The sequence below is a fragment of the Chlorocebus sabaeus genome, chromosome 14 (genome assembly GCF_047675955.1).
Source record: "Chlorocebus sabaeus isolate Y175 chromosome 14, mChlSab1.0.hap1, whole genome shotgun sequence".
Classification (NCBI taxonomy): Eukaryota; Metazoa; Chordata; class Mammalia; order Primates; family Cercopithecidae; genus Chlorocebus; species Chlorocebus sabaeus.
The window spans coordinates 25,285,431-25,301,189 of record NC_132917.1 but is presented as its reverse complement, the minus strand read 5'-3'; the positions used below and the strand labels follow the sequence as shown (position 1 = coordinate 25,301,189).

Sequence of the window (15,759 nt, the reverse complement as noted above, 5' to 3'; positions counted from 1 at the left end):
TACTTTAAGTGTCTTGTTCCTGATCTTAAGGACAGAGCTTTCAGTCTTCCCTGATTAAGTATGATGTTGGCATTGGGGTTTCTTGTAGATACCCTTTATCAGGTTGAGGAAGTTTTCTTCTAGTTTTAGTTTGTTGTGTTTTTATTATGAAACAGTATTTGATGTTTCCAAATGCTACTTCTATGTCTGTTGAGTTGATCATTTGGTTTTCCAAGCTCCCCCGCTTTTTTTCCTGTTACAAACAAAGTTACATCACCTTTGTTTTGGTTAGAAATTGTCATCCACTTATATTTAACCTTTTTTATGTCCTTATGTTTTATACGTATCCCTTGCAAACCGCATATAATTTGATTATTTAAAAAAGTGTGAATTTGTCAGTCTTTGTCTTGTAAGTGGTATGTTAGTATGTTTGTAGTTACTGCAGTTGACTGATACATTTGCATCCACACCAGCCATCTTTTCTTGTGCTCTTTGTGCTACTTGTTCTGTGTTTCTTGCCTTCTTTTGGATTGAATAGTTGTATTTTCCTAATTTCAGTTCTTCCCCTAGTTTTTCAGCGTTGGAACATATAGTTTCAGGTTTTCTTTACTTGAAAATGTCTTTATTGAACCTTTTTTCTTGAAAGTTTTTTTATACTAGGTATAGAATTTTGTTGGTGGTTTTGATTTCTTTTCAGCACATTAAAATTATTTTGCAGTCTTCTGCTTCCTTTTTTGCTTGAAGTCAGTCAGGCATCATTCTTAATTATTTTTCTTTCAAGGAAATGTCTCTTTTCTGTGTAGTTTAGTATTGTTTACTTTTTGTGCACTTAAGAAGTTTTTATGTTCCATCTAGGAATTTTTGTCGTTTTCAAGAGGAGTGTAGACCCAGCTACCACGCCTACTTTATTACTGGAAATTGAATTTAAAAGAAAGTCAGGTTTTAAATAATGGAGGAAATATGCAGTAGATAAATTTATTTTTGGCTGAGCTATGAGTTGTTCAGAGCTCTGAGTAGCCTCTAAAACATATTAATATTTTACTTAATGCAGTTGTATTTGTCTCTGTCTTTAGGTCATAGAGTAAAGTTTCAGTTGTAAAATGTTGCTTTAGTTGCTAGGCTAAAGTAATACAATGAAGTTGACTCAAGGTGATACAGCAAATTTTCAAAAAGGCTAGAAATTCTTATGAGTAGTTCTTGATCTTTTTCTCAAATTATCCTTTGTTAGGAATTGCTTGGGTCACTATTTGCAGAGACGTGAAATACTAGCTCTTTAAATGTGAAGGCTGGAAGTAGTTCTTCCCATACCACTGTGGTGGCTCCTTGATGTTGTCTGGGACTGATGTTCTTTATTTGACCACAGGATGTTTCCTCATTGTTGGCTAAAGAGTTTCTTCACTTTAAATTTAAGAACTAGTTAATAAATTTAAGATTCCTATTGTGGGCCGGGCGCGGTGGCTCAAGCCTGTAGTCCCAGCACTTTGGGAGGCTGAGACGGGCAGATCACGAGGTCAGGAGATCGAGACCATCCTGGCTAACATGGTGAAATCCCGTCTCTACTAAAAAATACAAAAATCTAGCCGGGCGAGGTGGCGGGCGCCTGTAGTCCCAGCTACTCGGGCGGCTGAGGCAGGAGAATGGCATAAACCCAGGAGGCGGAGCTTGCAGTGAGCTGAGATCCAGCCACTGCACTCCAGCCCGGGCGACAGAGGGAGACTCTGTCTCAAAAAAAAAAAAGATTCCTATTGTGAAGGGTAGTACCACACTTTAACATTGTTGACAGTTTATTTTCTTTGTCTTTTAGTTCATCTTGTTGATATCTGGAACATGATTGAAGCCTTCCGAGACAATGGCCTTAATACACTGGACCATGCCACCGAGATCAGTGTGTCCCGCCTTGAAACTGTCATCTCCTCCATCTACTATCAGTTGAACAAGCGCCTTCCTTCTACTCACCAAATTAGTGTGGAACAATCTATCAGCCTCCTCCTCAACTTTATGATTGCTGCATATGACAGGCTAGTACCTTACCTTACATGCTTACTTCATTTTAAGAACACCTGTCTCTGAGTCATTCTTGTTGCATACTGCCTTGCTAAGGGCTGGCAACTTAGAATCATGGTTAAAAGGGAATGTATTAGCCGGGTGCGGTGGCTCATGCGTGTAATTCCAGCACTTTGGGAGGCCAAGGTGGGTGGATCACAAGATCAGGAGATGGAGACCATCCTGGCCAACACGGTGAAACCCCGTCTCTACTAAAAATACAAAAAATTAGCCGGGCATGGTGGCACGTGCCTATAGTCCCAGCCACTCAGGAGGCTGAGGCAGGAGAATCGCTTGAACCTGGGAGGCAGAGGTTGCAGTGAGCTGAGATTGCACCACTGCACTCCAGCCTCGGCGACAGAGTGAGACTCCGTCTTAAAAACAACAACAACAACAACAAACAAAAAACAGGAAAATTTTTCAGTGTAAGCCCCACTAGAAACTGGTTCACAGTGACTTACTGTCCTAGAGTATGTCGTATATTAAACTCTGGAATATTGTGGAGAATCACAATGTTTGAGATGTATTGTTTGGGAAAATTATAGATACCTTAATACATCTGTTCTCTAGCTCATGAAAAATGCTAAGTTTTAAATTTGATTATGGGGCTATTTGACTTCTAAGGCTCCTCTTTCTTTTTTCTTCTATGCCTAGTTTGTTCAGAAGGCTAATCTGTACTCTGTAACATCAAATACTGGACTATAGTAACTGATTTTCTCTCTGTCTCTTTTTTTTTTTGAGACGGAGTTTCTTTCTTGTTGCCTAGGCTGAAGTGCAATGGCGTGTGAGCTCCACTCACTACTGCCTCCCACCCTCTGGGTTCAAGCAATTCTCTTGCCTCAGCCTTCCAAGTAACTGGTATTACAGACATGCGCCACCACGCCCAGCTAATTTTGTATTTTTAGTAGAGACAGGGTTTCTCCATGTTGGTCAGGCTGATCTCGAACTCCCAACCTCTGGTGATCTGCCCACCTCGGCCTCCCAAAGTGCTGGGATTACAGGCATGAGCCACTGCACCCGACCAAACTGATTTTCTCTTTATGTCTAGGAACCTATTTGAAATTTTTTCATTGCAGAACATAGTTTAGTAGATCTTAAAACAAAAGAAGAAAACTAAATGTACTCCAATTGAAATGGACACTATTTGCTGCACTTATATTCATAGATAATTAAGTTGGTACTGTAAAGAATGAAACAACAAAATTGTAAAGCACAGATTTTTGATTGTGGAAGTACAGAGGTTAAATGGTGATGTTCTGCGAACCAGGAGTTCTAGTTTCTGCTATACTCTTGGCCATCTGATTTGAATGGATTGTCTCTGCTTCATTTTTTGCTGTCTGTAGACCTTCTTTGAGTGCATACATTTGTAAAATGCTATTAATTATATCTTATAATAGGGAAGAGTCTGTTAATTAGTGGTAAAACTACGGAAATGTCAAAGCCAAATCATAATTTAAGCAGTCACTAAATTCACACCATTTTTATAAGCTGTTATCAAATTAGACATTGTATCCTTTTAATAGAAAATTATTGAAGAAATTTACTTATTTTTTTGAGATGGGATCTTGCTATGTTTCCCAGTCTGGTCTCAAGCTAGTGGGCTCAAACAGTCTTCCCTCCCCAGCCTCTCTAGTAGCTGGCATTACAGGTGTGCACCACTGTGCCCGGCAGAAATCTGAATTTTAAAAATAAGAGTGTATAAGTGACGTAAGTCCCAGAATTCTAATGCCATTTTTTAGTAATTTAAGTTAGTGACTCTGTAAGTTAATTTTTTCCTGCCCAAGAACTGGCTTTTTGTTTCAAAACCCTTAGGAAACATTGTTATTCTGTGATAGGTAAGCAACACCTTTTCATGACACTGACTCACTCAATAAATCAGTCCACGGATCACACAACACAAATTAACTCAAGATACAATATTTTTTAAAGTCAGAAATAAAAACCATCTTACTCTCTAAAAATGGTCAAGCAGAGATTAAAATCTTGGATTCCGTAATTATGTCAAGTAAGTTAAATACTATGGCGCTTTAGCCTGCTGGGTTGCTCTAACAAAACGCCGTAAACTGGGCACTCTATCAACAACACAGATTTATTTCTTACAGTTCTGGAGGCTGGGAAGTTCAAGATCAAGGTAGATTCTGTGTGTGGGGAGGGCCTGCTTTCTGGATCCTAGATGGCACCTTTTTGCAGTATCCTCACATGACAAAGGGGGCAAAGAGTTCTCTGGAACCTCTTTTATAAGGGCACTAATCCTGTTCATGAGGACACCCTCATGACCTAATCATCTTCAGAAGGTCCCACTTTCTAATACCATACCTTGGGGGTTAGGATTTTAATGTGTGAATTTTGGGGGAATACAGACATTCAGGTTATAGCATATGGCTAAAGAGGGGAGAGGAAGGAAGAGGACGGAGATGGCAAAAAGGAGAATGGGAAGACCAAACTTAGAAGCAGAAGGTACAAGGATATCCTGGGCCATATTCAGAGAAGGATAGACACATACAGAGAGACAATGAGAATAAGTGGACAATGAATCAGATGAAGGCAGATGTGTAGAAACACATACCGAAAATAGCTAGCAAAAAAAAAAAAAAAAAAAAGAGTGAGTTAAGAAGAGTAAGGGGTATAGTATGTTATTAGTGAGTTGGGTAATTTTTACTTTGATACGTTTAAAACATTAACCATGGTATCAGAATAAATGATCACATCTTTACTACCTTTGAAACCTTTATATGATAGAGCTTATTTGGCTATCTAGAAGTTTAAAATTGACCTTCTTGTGTTGGAAAAAAAGAAAGAATCTGGTTATCAGAATGTTAATTTTGAAAACCAGGGCATTTTGTCATTAAATACTTCAAATGTTAGTCTTTTTATTGATTGGCCGCTTTATTACTTAGGCTGGAGAGTTCCTTTTATACATAGCAACCTATTTATTTATTTTAATTGAGCCTTCCAGCCTTTGTATTTCATAATTCCATAAGGTTAAAATTTGAAAGCAAAAATTATTTAATCTTCTCTCACCTCCAAATTTATAGTCCCTGTGTTTGGCCAGATGATTTCTGTTTATTATAATAATAGAGTATAAGACCCTGAAACAACAGTCAGGAACAAATAGGTTCTAAGACTTTTCCTTAAGTATTTTCTTAAGACCTAATTTTTTTTAATACTGAGAGTTCTGAATATGTTATATTTTGATAATTAAAAACATTGAAAAGCACAGAAACCAGTATTTACAAAACACCTGGGTATAGATTCTTAGTGAAAGCCAGAAGGAGTTGTGAAAATACTGATAGCTGCATTTTTTCCCTCTCAGTTTCTTCAGTTCAATACTACTGGTAGTCATACAGTCTGGTGCAAAGGTGCAACAAAGGTGCTTTGACCAATATGATAAGGATATCCCAATTCCCAGCATGAGAGAGAGGAGGTCTTCCTTACTCTTCTATAGCTAAGCCAATTTCACACTTTAAGGTTTGTTACTTACAAATCCCCTATTTCCAACCTTTGTATTAGTCCATTGTCTTTGCTGTAAGTAGTAGAAAGCCTACCCACATGGCCTTTTTATAAGAACATGGGTATAGGCTGACAAACTGAGGGGTCCAGAGGCAGGCCAGCCCCTCGTCATGGTTGCATCAGAGCTCTGGCTTCATTTCCTTGCGTGGCTTTGCCCTCTCCTTGTATCAGCTCCATCCTTAGGCTGACTTCACAAAATCTCTGTAAGCAGCTTCTACTAAATGTCTCCTCTTTGAAGTTGAGGTTAAGGAAGAGTTGGCTTCTATGAACACCAAGCAGAAGTACCCTTCTTTTAGACACCCATGACACAGCCTCAGGAGGCTCCTGACACCGTGTGCCCAAGGTGGTCAGAGTACAGCTTGCTTTTATGCATTTTAGGAAGACATGATGCATCAATCAGATACACTTAAGATTTACATTGGTTTGATGTGGAAGGGTGGGACAACTTGAAGAAGGACAGGGAGCTTCCAGGTCATAGGTAGATTTAAACATATTCTGATCGGCAATTGGTTGAAAGAGTTATGATAAAGAGTTGTGGAGAGCTAGGTTTTATCACACAGATAAAGCCTCCGAGTAGCAGATTGTAGAGAGAATAGACTGTAGATGTTTCTTCTCAGACTTAAGGTCTGTGTTGATGTTAATGCTGGGAGGGTATCATGAGGCATGTCCATCCCCAGCTTCCCATGCTGGCCTTAACCAGCCTTTGCGGTTAAATTTCAGAGTGCCCTGGCCCAGGAGGGAGTCCACTCAGATGGTTGCAGGGAGCCTTTGAATTTTATTTTTGGTTTACACTTACAATCTAATATCTAGATTTCCTGTGGTTCTTTTTGTACTATTTGTTGTTTCTGGTTTTCATTCATGATGTTTTATTTCCTATTTGCTTTGTTATTTTTTATTATAGGCTGAACATTATATAGCAAAATTATTTTTATTATATACCAAATATTATATTGCAGAATTATTTGCAGGGATACTTTGAGGCCTAGGATGATATTTTCTTCCAGAAAGGATGTATGTTTGCCTCTGCCAGGTGCCCCGAGACCTTAACAATCCAGGATCACCTCAATTCAGTTTCTGATTCAGTACCTGTGAGGACCTGTTTACTTCTGGACACTATTACCTTTAGGTGAAGCCTTTGGGCTCTTAGCCCAAAGTAATAGGAGAGTAGGGTAAGCAGGACCACGTGTCCCACCAAGGGACCCCTTCTGCCTTGGCAAATCCAAGCCTCCATGTCTTTCTTCCTGCCCACAGTACCATCAAAAAATTACTCTATATTTCATCTATTTTGCTTCCCCCTCTGGAATCAAATCACTTACATGGAAAAAGCGATTTCATCCATTGTACTCACTTCCCTGGGCATCCAGCCTCTCCTGCATTTGGTACCTTCAATTGTTAGTTCTCAACAATTTATAATCAAGGAGATTTTTGAAAACTTTCCCCATCTTTCCTTTTTTGCTCAGAGGAAGAGTTGATCAGAATCACCTAGTGTGCTATTACCAGAAGCTCATTATTTCTTCAAATTTCCTCGGTTTTTGTTTTCTCTTTTTCTGACTGTTGGCATTTCTACCTCTTTTCTCTTTATCTATTAGTGTTCCTCACATATGGCTTAATTTCTTTAGCTTTGTTTCCTTTTAGAAGAGTTTATTGATCTGCCTTTCTGCTCATTAATTTGTTCTTCCTCTGGAGTCATCCTACTGTTTATTCCATCTGTTATTTCTTTAGCTATTGTATTTTCCATACATAATATATCTGATTTATTCTTTTTTGGGATTTGTGGTTCTTGTTTCGTATTGTCTTTTTAAACATGTTTATTCTTGGTTTTAAATTCCATTTGTTCTAGTACTTATGCTTCCAAACCTCGTATATGTTGTTCTGTTTTGTTTTGTTTTTCTAAGTAGTTGTATCCCTGTGTCTAAGGACTAGCCAAGGAGTGGATGTTTGCTGAGCAAGTCGGCAGAACTTGGACATGTGGGCTAGTGTCCACATGCGTGCATAAGTCCTTTCAAGTATGGGGTGTGCTGGAGGTGGGAAGAAAAGGGGATCTGGTTCTTCCCATGTGGGAGTATGGGGTGCCTTACAGTTCTAAATTTGAATATGACATTCCTGGTCATTATAAAGACATGTTAGTCAAGGTACAAAGATAGAAATATATGTATTTATTTATTTATTTTTCTGTCATCCAGGCTGTAGTGCAGTGGCGCAATCTTGGCTCACTGCAACCTCCGCCTCCTGGGTCCAAGCGATTCTCATGCCTCAGCCTCCCGAGTAGTTCAGACTACAGATGTACGCCACCACGCCTGGCTGATTTTTGTATGTTCAGTAGAGATGAGGTTTTGCCATGTTGGCTAGGCTGGTCTCAAACTCCTGGCCTCAAGTGATCCACCCAACTTGGCCTCCCAAAGTGCTGGGATTGTATACCGCCATGAGCCACTGCACCCAGCCAAATTTCTCTTATACTTTATTTCTGACTGTTGAATCTTATTTTTCCCTCTAATGTATTTCATCCATTTCTGTTTTACAAATGAGTCTGTGGCCTTTAACAAAAGTGTTGGTTCAGAGATAGAATGAAGTTTCACCTTAAAAATGGAACAAACTGGTAAAAAAAAAAAAAAAGATGTATCTAATGAAACTAGGTTTAGATAAAATCTGTGAAATACATCTAAATCTAAAAAATACGAAATATAGTATTGAACACATCATTTAAAGGCCTAGGGTTATTGTTTACCATCTACAATAATACTCAGTAGAAAACATACTTGCTAATTTGAACAATCGAAAGATTCCTTTGGTATAAAGATACTTATATAATTTATGATGGATTTATATGAAAAAATTCCTGTGTAGTTTGCAAATGTGGTTAACAACCATTTAAAAATGTTGGTTTAGGCCAGGTACAGTGACTCATGCCTGTAATCCCAGCACTTTGGGAGACTGAGGCGGGTAGATCACCTGAGGTCGGGAGTTCGAGACCAGCCTGAACAACATGGATAAACCCCATCTCGATTAAAAAAAACAAGAAAAAAAATACGAAAAATTAGCCAGGCGTGGTGGTGCATGCCTGTAACCCCAGGGAGGCTGAGGCAGGAGAATCACTTGAACCCAGGAGGTGGAAGTTGCGGTGAGCCGAGATCACACTATTGCACTCCAGCCTAGGCAATAAGAACAAAAGAACAAAACTCCGTCTCAAAAAAAAAAAAAAGTTGGTTCAGCAGTTTAATTTGAATCCATTTAAAAAGTTATATTGTTCCCCCTTAATACTGAATGTTTAAAACAAAACAGTACAAAACAAAGCAGAAACAAACCAGTCCATTTTAAATGAAAGCAAATGTCTTCCATAAATTCTTAATCTGCCCAGCCTAGCATATTATGGAATAGATGTTGCTGAAAAAAGATAATATTAGGTTACAGTCTTCTTCATTAGTGATTTTTAAACAGAACTGTAATTTCCTGGGAGGCACAGACATTTCATGTGTTGGTGTACAGTATTTATTTACATCCCTGCTTGTTTTTAGAAGAATTCAGGATCATGAGAAAAAAGCCAGCCAAGTAAGATCAGAGTCCTAGTGCTGAGTGGGAAAATTTTCCACCGTTGTAGCACATTTAACTTTTCTATTTTTTAAGAGACAAGGTCTTACTCTGTCACCCAGGCTGGAGTACAGTGGCATGATCATAGCTCACTGCAACTTTGAACTCCTAGGCTCAAGCGATTCTCCTGCTTCAGCCTCCAGAGTGGCTAGGACTACTGGGTGCATGCCATCATGCTTGGCTATTTTCTTTTTCTTTTTAAAATTTCAGAGCTATTTCTCAATGTGAACAGGCTAATTATTGTATTTTTTATTTTTTGTAGAGATGGGGTCTTGCTTTGTTGCCCAGGGTGGTCTTGAACTCTTTGCTTAAAGGAATTCTCCTGCCTCGGCCTTCCAGAGTCTTGGGATTACAAGCATGAGCTACCACACCGGCCATCCATCACTTCCTTACTCTTTGTCTTGTAGCTTTTCTTCCAAGAGAAGTCATGAGTTTGTGCTAATTTGCAAACAAGAATCTTCTGAATTCAGAATATGCAGACTTGCAAAGGGTTTTACCATTAGCTAATATTTCAGAACTTTTTTTTTGTTTATTCTTCTGTGCTTCTTTTCTTTTTATTTATTTATTTTTTAAAGAAAGGGCAGGAGGAATACTTTTTCTGAGTGTGTTTGTTTTTCCTTGCCTTGTTTTTTTCTGAAACAGAGGAGAGAAGTAGTAACAAGTCCAGAGAGACTTCTGTCCGTTCAGTACCTCACTTCGAAATTAATCTGATCAAGACACTGTTTCATCATGTAACTTCCCACTTCAGAAACCTTCAAAGAATCCCTGTGGTTTTGAATTAAGCTCACACTCCTCCCTTTGGTTTAATGATAACACTGCTTACCTCCCTGCCCACACCAACCTCTAATTATGCTCCTGGAGACACTCTTCTTTTCCAATATGACATTCTCGTTTTCCTCAGACAAATGCCATGCGTTTTGTTCCCTTTCAGCTCCCTCATCTGTCTGGGATTACCCAGTCTCCTTTTGTTCTGTCCAAATCCTGTCTGTTTCTGAGGATTCAACCCAGGTTTTTATTTTATTTTATTTATTTATTTTTGAGACGGAGTCTCACTCTGTGGCGCAATCTCAGCTCACTGCAACCTCCGCCTCCCAGGTTCAAGCGATTCTTCTGCCTCAGCCTCCTGAGTAGCTAGGATTACAGGCACGCACCACCACACCCGGCTAATTTTTGTATTTTTAGTAGAGATGGGGTTTCACCATGTTGGTCAGGCTGGTCTCAAACTCCTGACCTCCTGATCTGCCCACCTCTTCCTCCCAAAGTGCTAGGATTACAGGCGTGAGCTACTGCGCCCGGCCTCCACCCAAGTTTTTACCTACTGTGTAGCCTGCCTTATTATCACCAATCCCATTTTAATCCTTTTGATGACTTACAGTTGTCGTTTATATTATTATTTTGGCCTTTAATTACATAATGTTGTAAACTTCTTGTAAGTGTTCAAAATGGAATGGACGTCCTTGAGAGTAGAGATTCTGCTTATATTTCTTTCATTCCTCAATTAGTATAACGCTAGATTATTTATAAATGTTTATAAGATTGAAATGAAAAGCAGCAGGCATTCTGATTGTGATAAAATGGAATAATATTCTAAGCTGATTTTACTTGATTAAAGCTGTTTGACATTTGCCAAATGGATTCTTGATTTGCAGTTGATTATTGCAACATCCTTACACTGTGAAGTTTTGTAAATTAAGATTAATTGGCAGAATCCGAGTTTTTGAAAATCAAAGAGAGATGCTCTTATTACTTTTAGCTACATACGATAATCGGACTGGTAATAGTGTTTCTGAAGTTGAAGTCTTTCTGTGTGAGAAATTTATGGTTGGCAGCATCCACAATCATTTGCTAAAGAGATAGAAACAGCTTGTGTTCTTAAGTACAAAATATTACCCATAGTCTTGTTTTCACAAGTATTAATTTGAATAGCAAACCCCTACTAGCTAGTGTAAAGCTAGAATCATCATCCAGATTAGATTAGTTTTAAATATTGAAAGGCAGAATTTGAGACCTTACTGACCTGGAACGAATGATTTCCCATCCGCAGGGAACCGGTGGGGACTTCAGAGGCTTCAGAAGGTACCTGCATGTTAAAACATAACAGCATTTATTCAGGATGACTCATTGTCTGCTTAGCTTGGCACAGAGCTAATAATGGTGTTTTCTCAGTGTTGGATAATAACTCTTTTTAGAAGTCATGTGCATAGTTTATTGTCAGACTGTAAAATGATAGGGCTGTGGAAATGAGTCATGCAGAGAAGGCTGAGAAAGAGAATCATCATGTCCCTTACTGAAGGAGGACATTCTCTGGAGGGCTTCTATTTGAGTGAGATTAAAATAACAAGTTTCTTCTGTCTTAACCATCTCAACAAATATTACCTGTTTATCTTTTCATCTTAGTGTCTTGACAGAGGGGTTAGTATTCACTGTTAATTGCATTATATTTCAAATGTTGACCTACTCTGTAGCTCTCGTAGGCCAGATTTGAAGTGAGTAACATTATTTGTGATGAAACCAGGTTAAATATCTTTTCCAAATCTTGTTTGAAGAGAATTGATTCTGGTATAAACTTGGACTTTTACATTAGAAGTAGTGAAAACATGGACATTGGTGAGGACATGTGCTGTGGCCAGGGGCAGCTAATTATTCAGTTTTAAGTATAACTTGACCAGTGTATACAGAATAATTTCAGATGTCTTGTGTGAAGGACCAAGAATGAGTTCTTCCAAGAAGAAGGAATCAGTTAGATAAAGAACAAAGTCGGGCAGTATCAGGGTGCTGAGTAGCTGCAGTTTTCTCTCTGCTTGCCTCTAGTTGTAGAGGAAGAATGCTGGGGCTCTAAAGAAATATTAGAAAAGCAAAGGTAATGCTTCCTCTTGGCCTTGTTTGGAGGCAGTTGTAGGAAGTTAGGCTTAAAGTAGACTGAGGGGTTTCAGTGCCAAGAAAAGCATTCTGCACAGAGGAGTCACTGCTGACGTTTGGCCGGCAAAACAATCAGTTGAGAGAAAGGAGCTAAGTTTTTTTTTCTTTTTGAAGGGAAAAATATAAGTAACATGATTTGTGGAAGTAAGGATGTAGAGACTACCCCTTCATTAATTTTGTCGGATAACTATTTCTTTATGCCAAGTTATACTGGAATTTTAAAGTATAAATTTCCAAGTGATACTGGAATTTTAAAATTTTATACTGGAATCTTTAATAAGTTTCTTTTTAAATTTTTTATTGAGACAGGGTCTTGTTCTGTCGCCCATGCCGAAGAGCAGTGGTGTGATCTTGGCTCACTGTAACCTCCACCTCCTGGGTTCAAGTAATTCTCCTGCCTCAGCCTCCCATGTAGCTGGAACTACAGGCACGCATCACCACACCTGGCTAATTTTTGTATTTTTATTAATACAGTTTGAGGCTGGTCTCAAACTCCTGGTCTCAAGTGATCCGCCTGCATTAGCCTCCCAAAGTGCTGGGGTTGCAGGCGTGAGCCACCACGCCTGGCTTCTTTAATAAATTTCTGTAACTGTATTTAAATATACAATTATAACTTTTGTGTATATTTTTGTTTATATTAATATTTCCTTTTGAATAGTGTGTAAACCTTTTGATAGCACAAGCTGTGAACCTAAAGTGGTAAATGATAAGTGATATGAATGGGGAAGACTGGTTAGTAATTAAGACCTGAGCCCACTGCCCCATTCTCAGGATGCGTACTTACTTGAGTGTATTCTTTTTTTTTTTTGAGATGGAGTCTCGCTCTGTTGCCTAGGCTGGAGTGCAGTAGCCAGATCTCAGCTCACTGTAAGCTCCGCCTCCCGGGTTCACACCATTCTGCCTCAGCCTTCCGAGTAGCTGGGACTACAGGCGCCCACCATCACGCCCGGCTAGTTTTTTGTATTTTTTAGTAGAGATGGGGTTTCGCCGTGTTAGCCAGGATGGTCTCGATCTCCTGACCTCGTGATCTGCCCGTCTTGGCCTCCCAGAGTGCTGGGATTACAGGCTTGAGCCACTGCGCCCGGCCGAGTGTATTCTTAAATATAAAGATTCACTAAGTATTTTCCCCAAATCTCTCTTGTCTGTAAATTTATCCCGCTCACGTTTACTATGATCCTTAATCTCAGATTCCTCTACTTTTACCTGAACTTAAAACTCCTTCCACTCTGCTTGTATAGTCTGTTTATCCTATTCAGTTACACATTGACGCTTTGATGCATATCCCCTGACACTTAATAAAGCCTGTGATGTTAAGCACACATACATTTGTCCGCCTGAAAGTGCATACAGGCAGAGGGAAGAGAAGATTCGTGGTTTGTTGGGTGGGAGATTATGTGTGGAGATTTCTACGTGGCTGTTGTGAATAAGAAAAATGGTTTAACAGTGGATCTCAGAGGTGATATGTTAAGGGACCACACATTACTGGCAATACTTAGTTGAGGGGTTAATGAGTCTTTTTTTTTACTATAAATAGCCTGCTCTAGATTATTCTGTAAATTAACAGATTCCTTCATAAGAGACCAGCCATTGAGACTAGTAATAATATTAATGAATGGAAAAGAATACAAATGTTTTAGTGCTGATCCAGGTTAATTGAGAATTATATCTGTTACTCTGTATTTGAATATGAGAATCTCTGAATCTAGGACTAATATTTACAACAGGGTTGAGTCAAAGGATATTTTGAATAAGGATGCAACGTATTGTAAAATATTAGTGTTTCTAGAAACATTTAGAAGATTAAGAAACTTTGGGAGGCCGAGACGGGCGGATCACGAGGTCAGGAGATCGAGACCATCCTGGCTAACACGGTGAAACCCCGTTTCTACTAAAAATACAAAAAACTAGCCGGGCGTAGTGGCGGGCGCCTGTAGTCCCAGCTACTCGGAGGCTGAGGCCGGAGAATGGCGGGAACCCGGGAGGCGGAGCTTGCAGTGAGCCGAGATCGCGCCACTGCACTCCAGCCTGGGCGACAAAGCGAGACTCCGTCTCAAAAAAAAAAAAAAAAAAAAAAAAAGAAAATGTTGTACAAGTGCTAATTATTATCATAATATAGAGAAGTAAAGATATCATAGTACCCATGAAGATCCATTGGGTAATGTTCATGGATGAGTATTAATGAGATAAGTCTCTTTTCATGAAGAGTTGGAAGTATGACCTGCTAGTATGCTGGACTCTGCCATACTTTCCTGTCTGTCTGCATAGATAGCAACAGTTTCTTCTCTGCAGCAAGGAATAGATAACAGTTCTGTCTCTTTGAAGGAGGAGAGATTTGGAGCCAGAAAGATTTACACAAATGCAGTGTGATTAATTTTCTGTAATCTTTTATTATGTCCTTTGATTTATCATTGCCAACAAAATAAAAGCTAAAATCTTACTGTTGCATTCAAAGCTCTATGTTGGTGGTTCTCAGCTCTGGATGCATATGAAAGTAGCACAAGGGACTTTTTCAACATAACAAGAACAGGATGGAGTTTAGGCATCTGAATAGTAACTTTATTCTCATACCTTACTGAGGATTTGCATGGGTTTAGAACTCTAAAAATACACAAGAAATGATCTTGTTGATTTCTACGGAAATACCCTATTGTGAATTCAATTGGGATTTGCGAAACGATAAGAAATATACATGTTGGTCTCTGCCCTCAGTCCCTGGCACAGAGCCCCTGAGACCCTTGTAATTTCCTGAGTGATAGGGGTTGTAGGAGAATCTTTTGTTCTAACGTTTGATCTCTGCCCAGGTTCCTGAGACAGAGCTCCTGATACCCCCTTGTAGATAGGTTGTAGAATCTTTGTTCTAGTATTTGGAGTTTGACCCCGGTTCTTTACCCTGAACTCCTAAGACCTTTGTAATTTCCTGAGTGATAGGAGCATCTTTTGTCCTAAGGAGGCCAGTCTTAGGATATAGACTATTTGCCAGGGGAACTAACCATGTGATTAATTAGAGAACTGGGACTTTCAGCCCCACCCCTTAACCTCCAAGAAGGGAGAGGGGCTGAAGGCAGATCACCAATGGCCAAATCTATAATCAGTCACTCTTACGTAATTAAGCCTCTGTAAAAAACCCAAAAGGACTAGGTTTGGAGAGCCTCCAGATAGCTGAGCAGGTGGAAGTTCCTGGAGCGTAGCACACCTGAGGAAGGCATGGAAGCTGTGTGCCCCTTCCCACAAAACACACCCTATGCATCTCCTCCATCTGACTGTTCATCTGTATCTTTTATAATATCCTTCATAAATAAGTGGTTAAATATAGGTGTTTTCCTGAGTTCTGTGAGCCAGTCTAGCAAACTAATCAGTCCAAGGAAGGGTCATGGGAACCCCAATTTTATAGTTAGTTGGTCAGAAGTATAGGTGACAGCCTGCTACTTGCTACTTATATCTGAAATGGGGAGCAGTCTTGCGGGACTGAGCCCTCAGCCTGTGAGGTCTGGTGCTATCTCCAGGTAAATGGTGTCAGACTTGAATTAGATTATAGACATCCAGCTGGTATCCGCTGAAGAATTGCTTGCTTGGTGCGTGGGGAAATAACTCCCTGGGCATCTGGTGTCAGAAGTGAAGTGCTGTGTAAGAGAGTAGGAAAAACAGTTTTGTTTTTTCCCCCGCCTGCATCTCCTCAGAGGATTGCTTTGAATTGCAACGGGATTCTGAGCAGTTTAGAGAAAA

At 39.5% G+C, this 15,759-nt stretch overlaps 1 protein-coding gene across 21 annotated transcripts in view; it reads left to right on the top strand.

Annotated features, from left to right (window-relative positions):
* DTNB (dystrobrevin beta) overlaps positions 1 to 15,759 on the top strand; it is a 300,375-nt gene that overhangs the window by 49,103 nt on the left and 235,513 nt on the right. For 20 of the 21 annotated variants that reach the window (XM_073022855.1, XM_073022853.1, XM_073022854.1 and 17 more), the window contains exon 4: positions 1,784 to 1,997. In XM_073022855.1, coding sequence (XP_072878956.1) covers positions 1,991 to 1,997 — 7 coding nt within the window. In that variant the 5' untranslated portion in view covers positions 1,784 to 1,990. Of the gene's footprint in view, positions 1 to 1,783; positions 1,998 to 15,759 lie in introns of those variants that run through there. The other variant, XM_073022851.1, reaches the window with a different exon arrangement.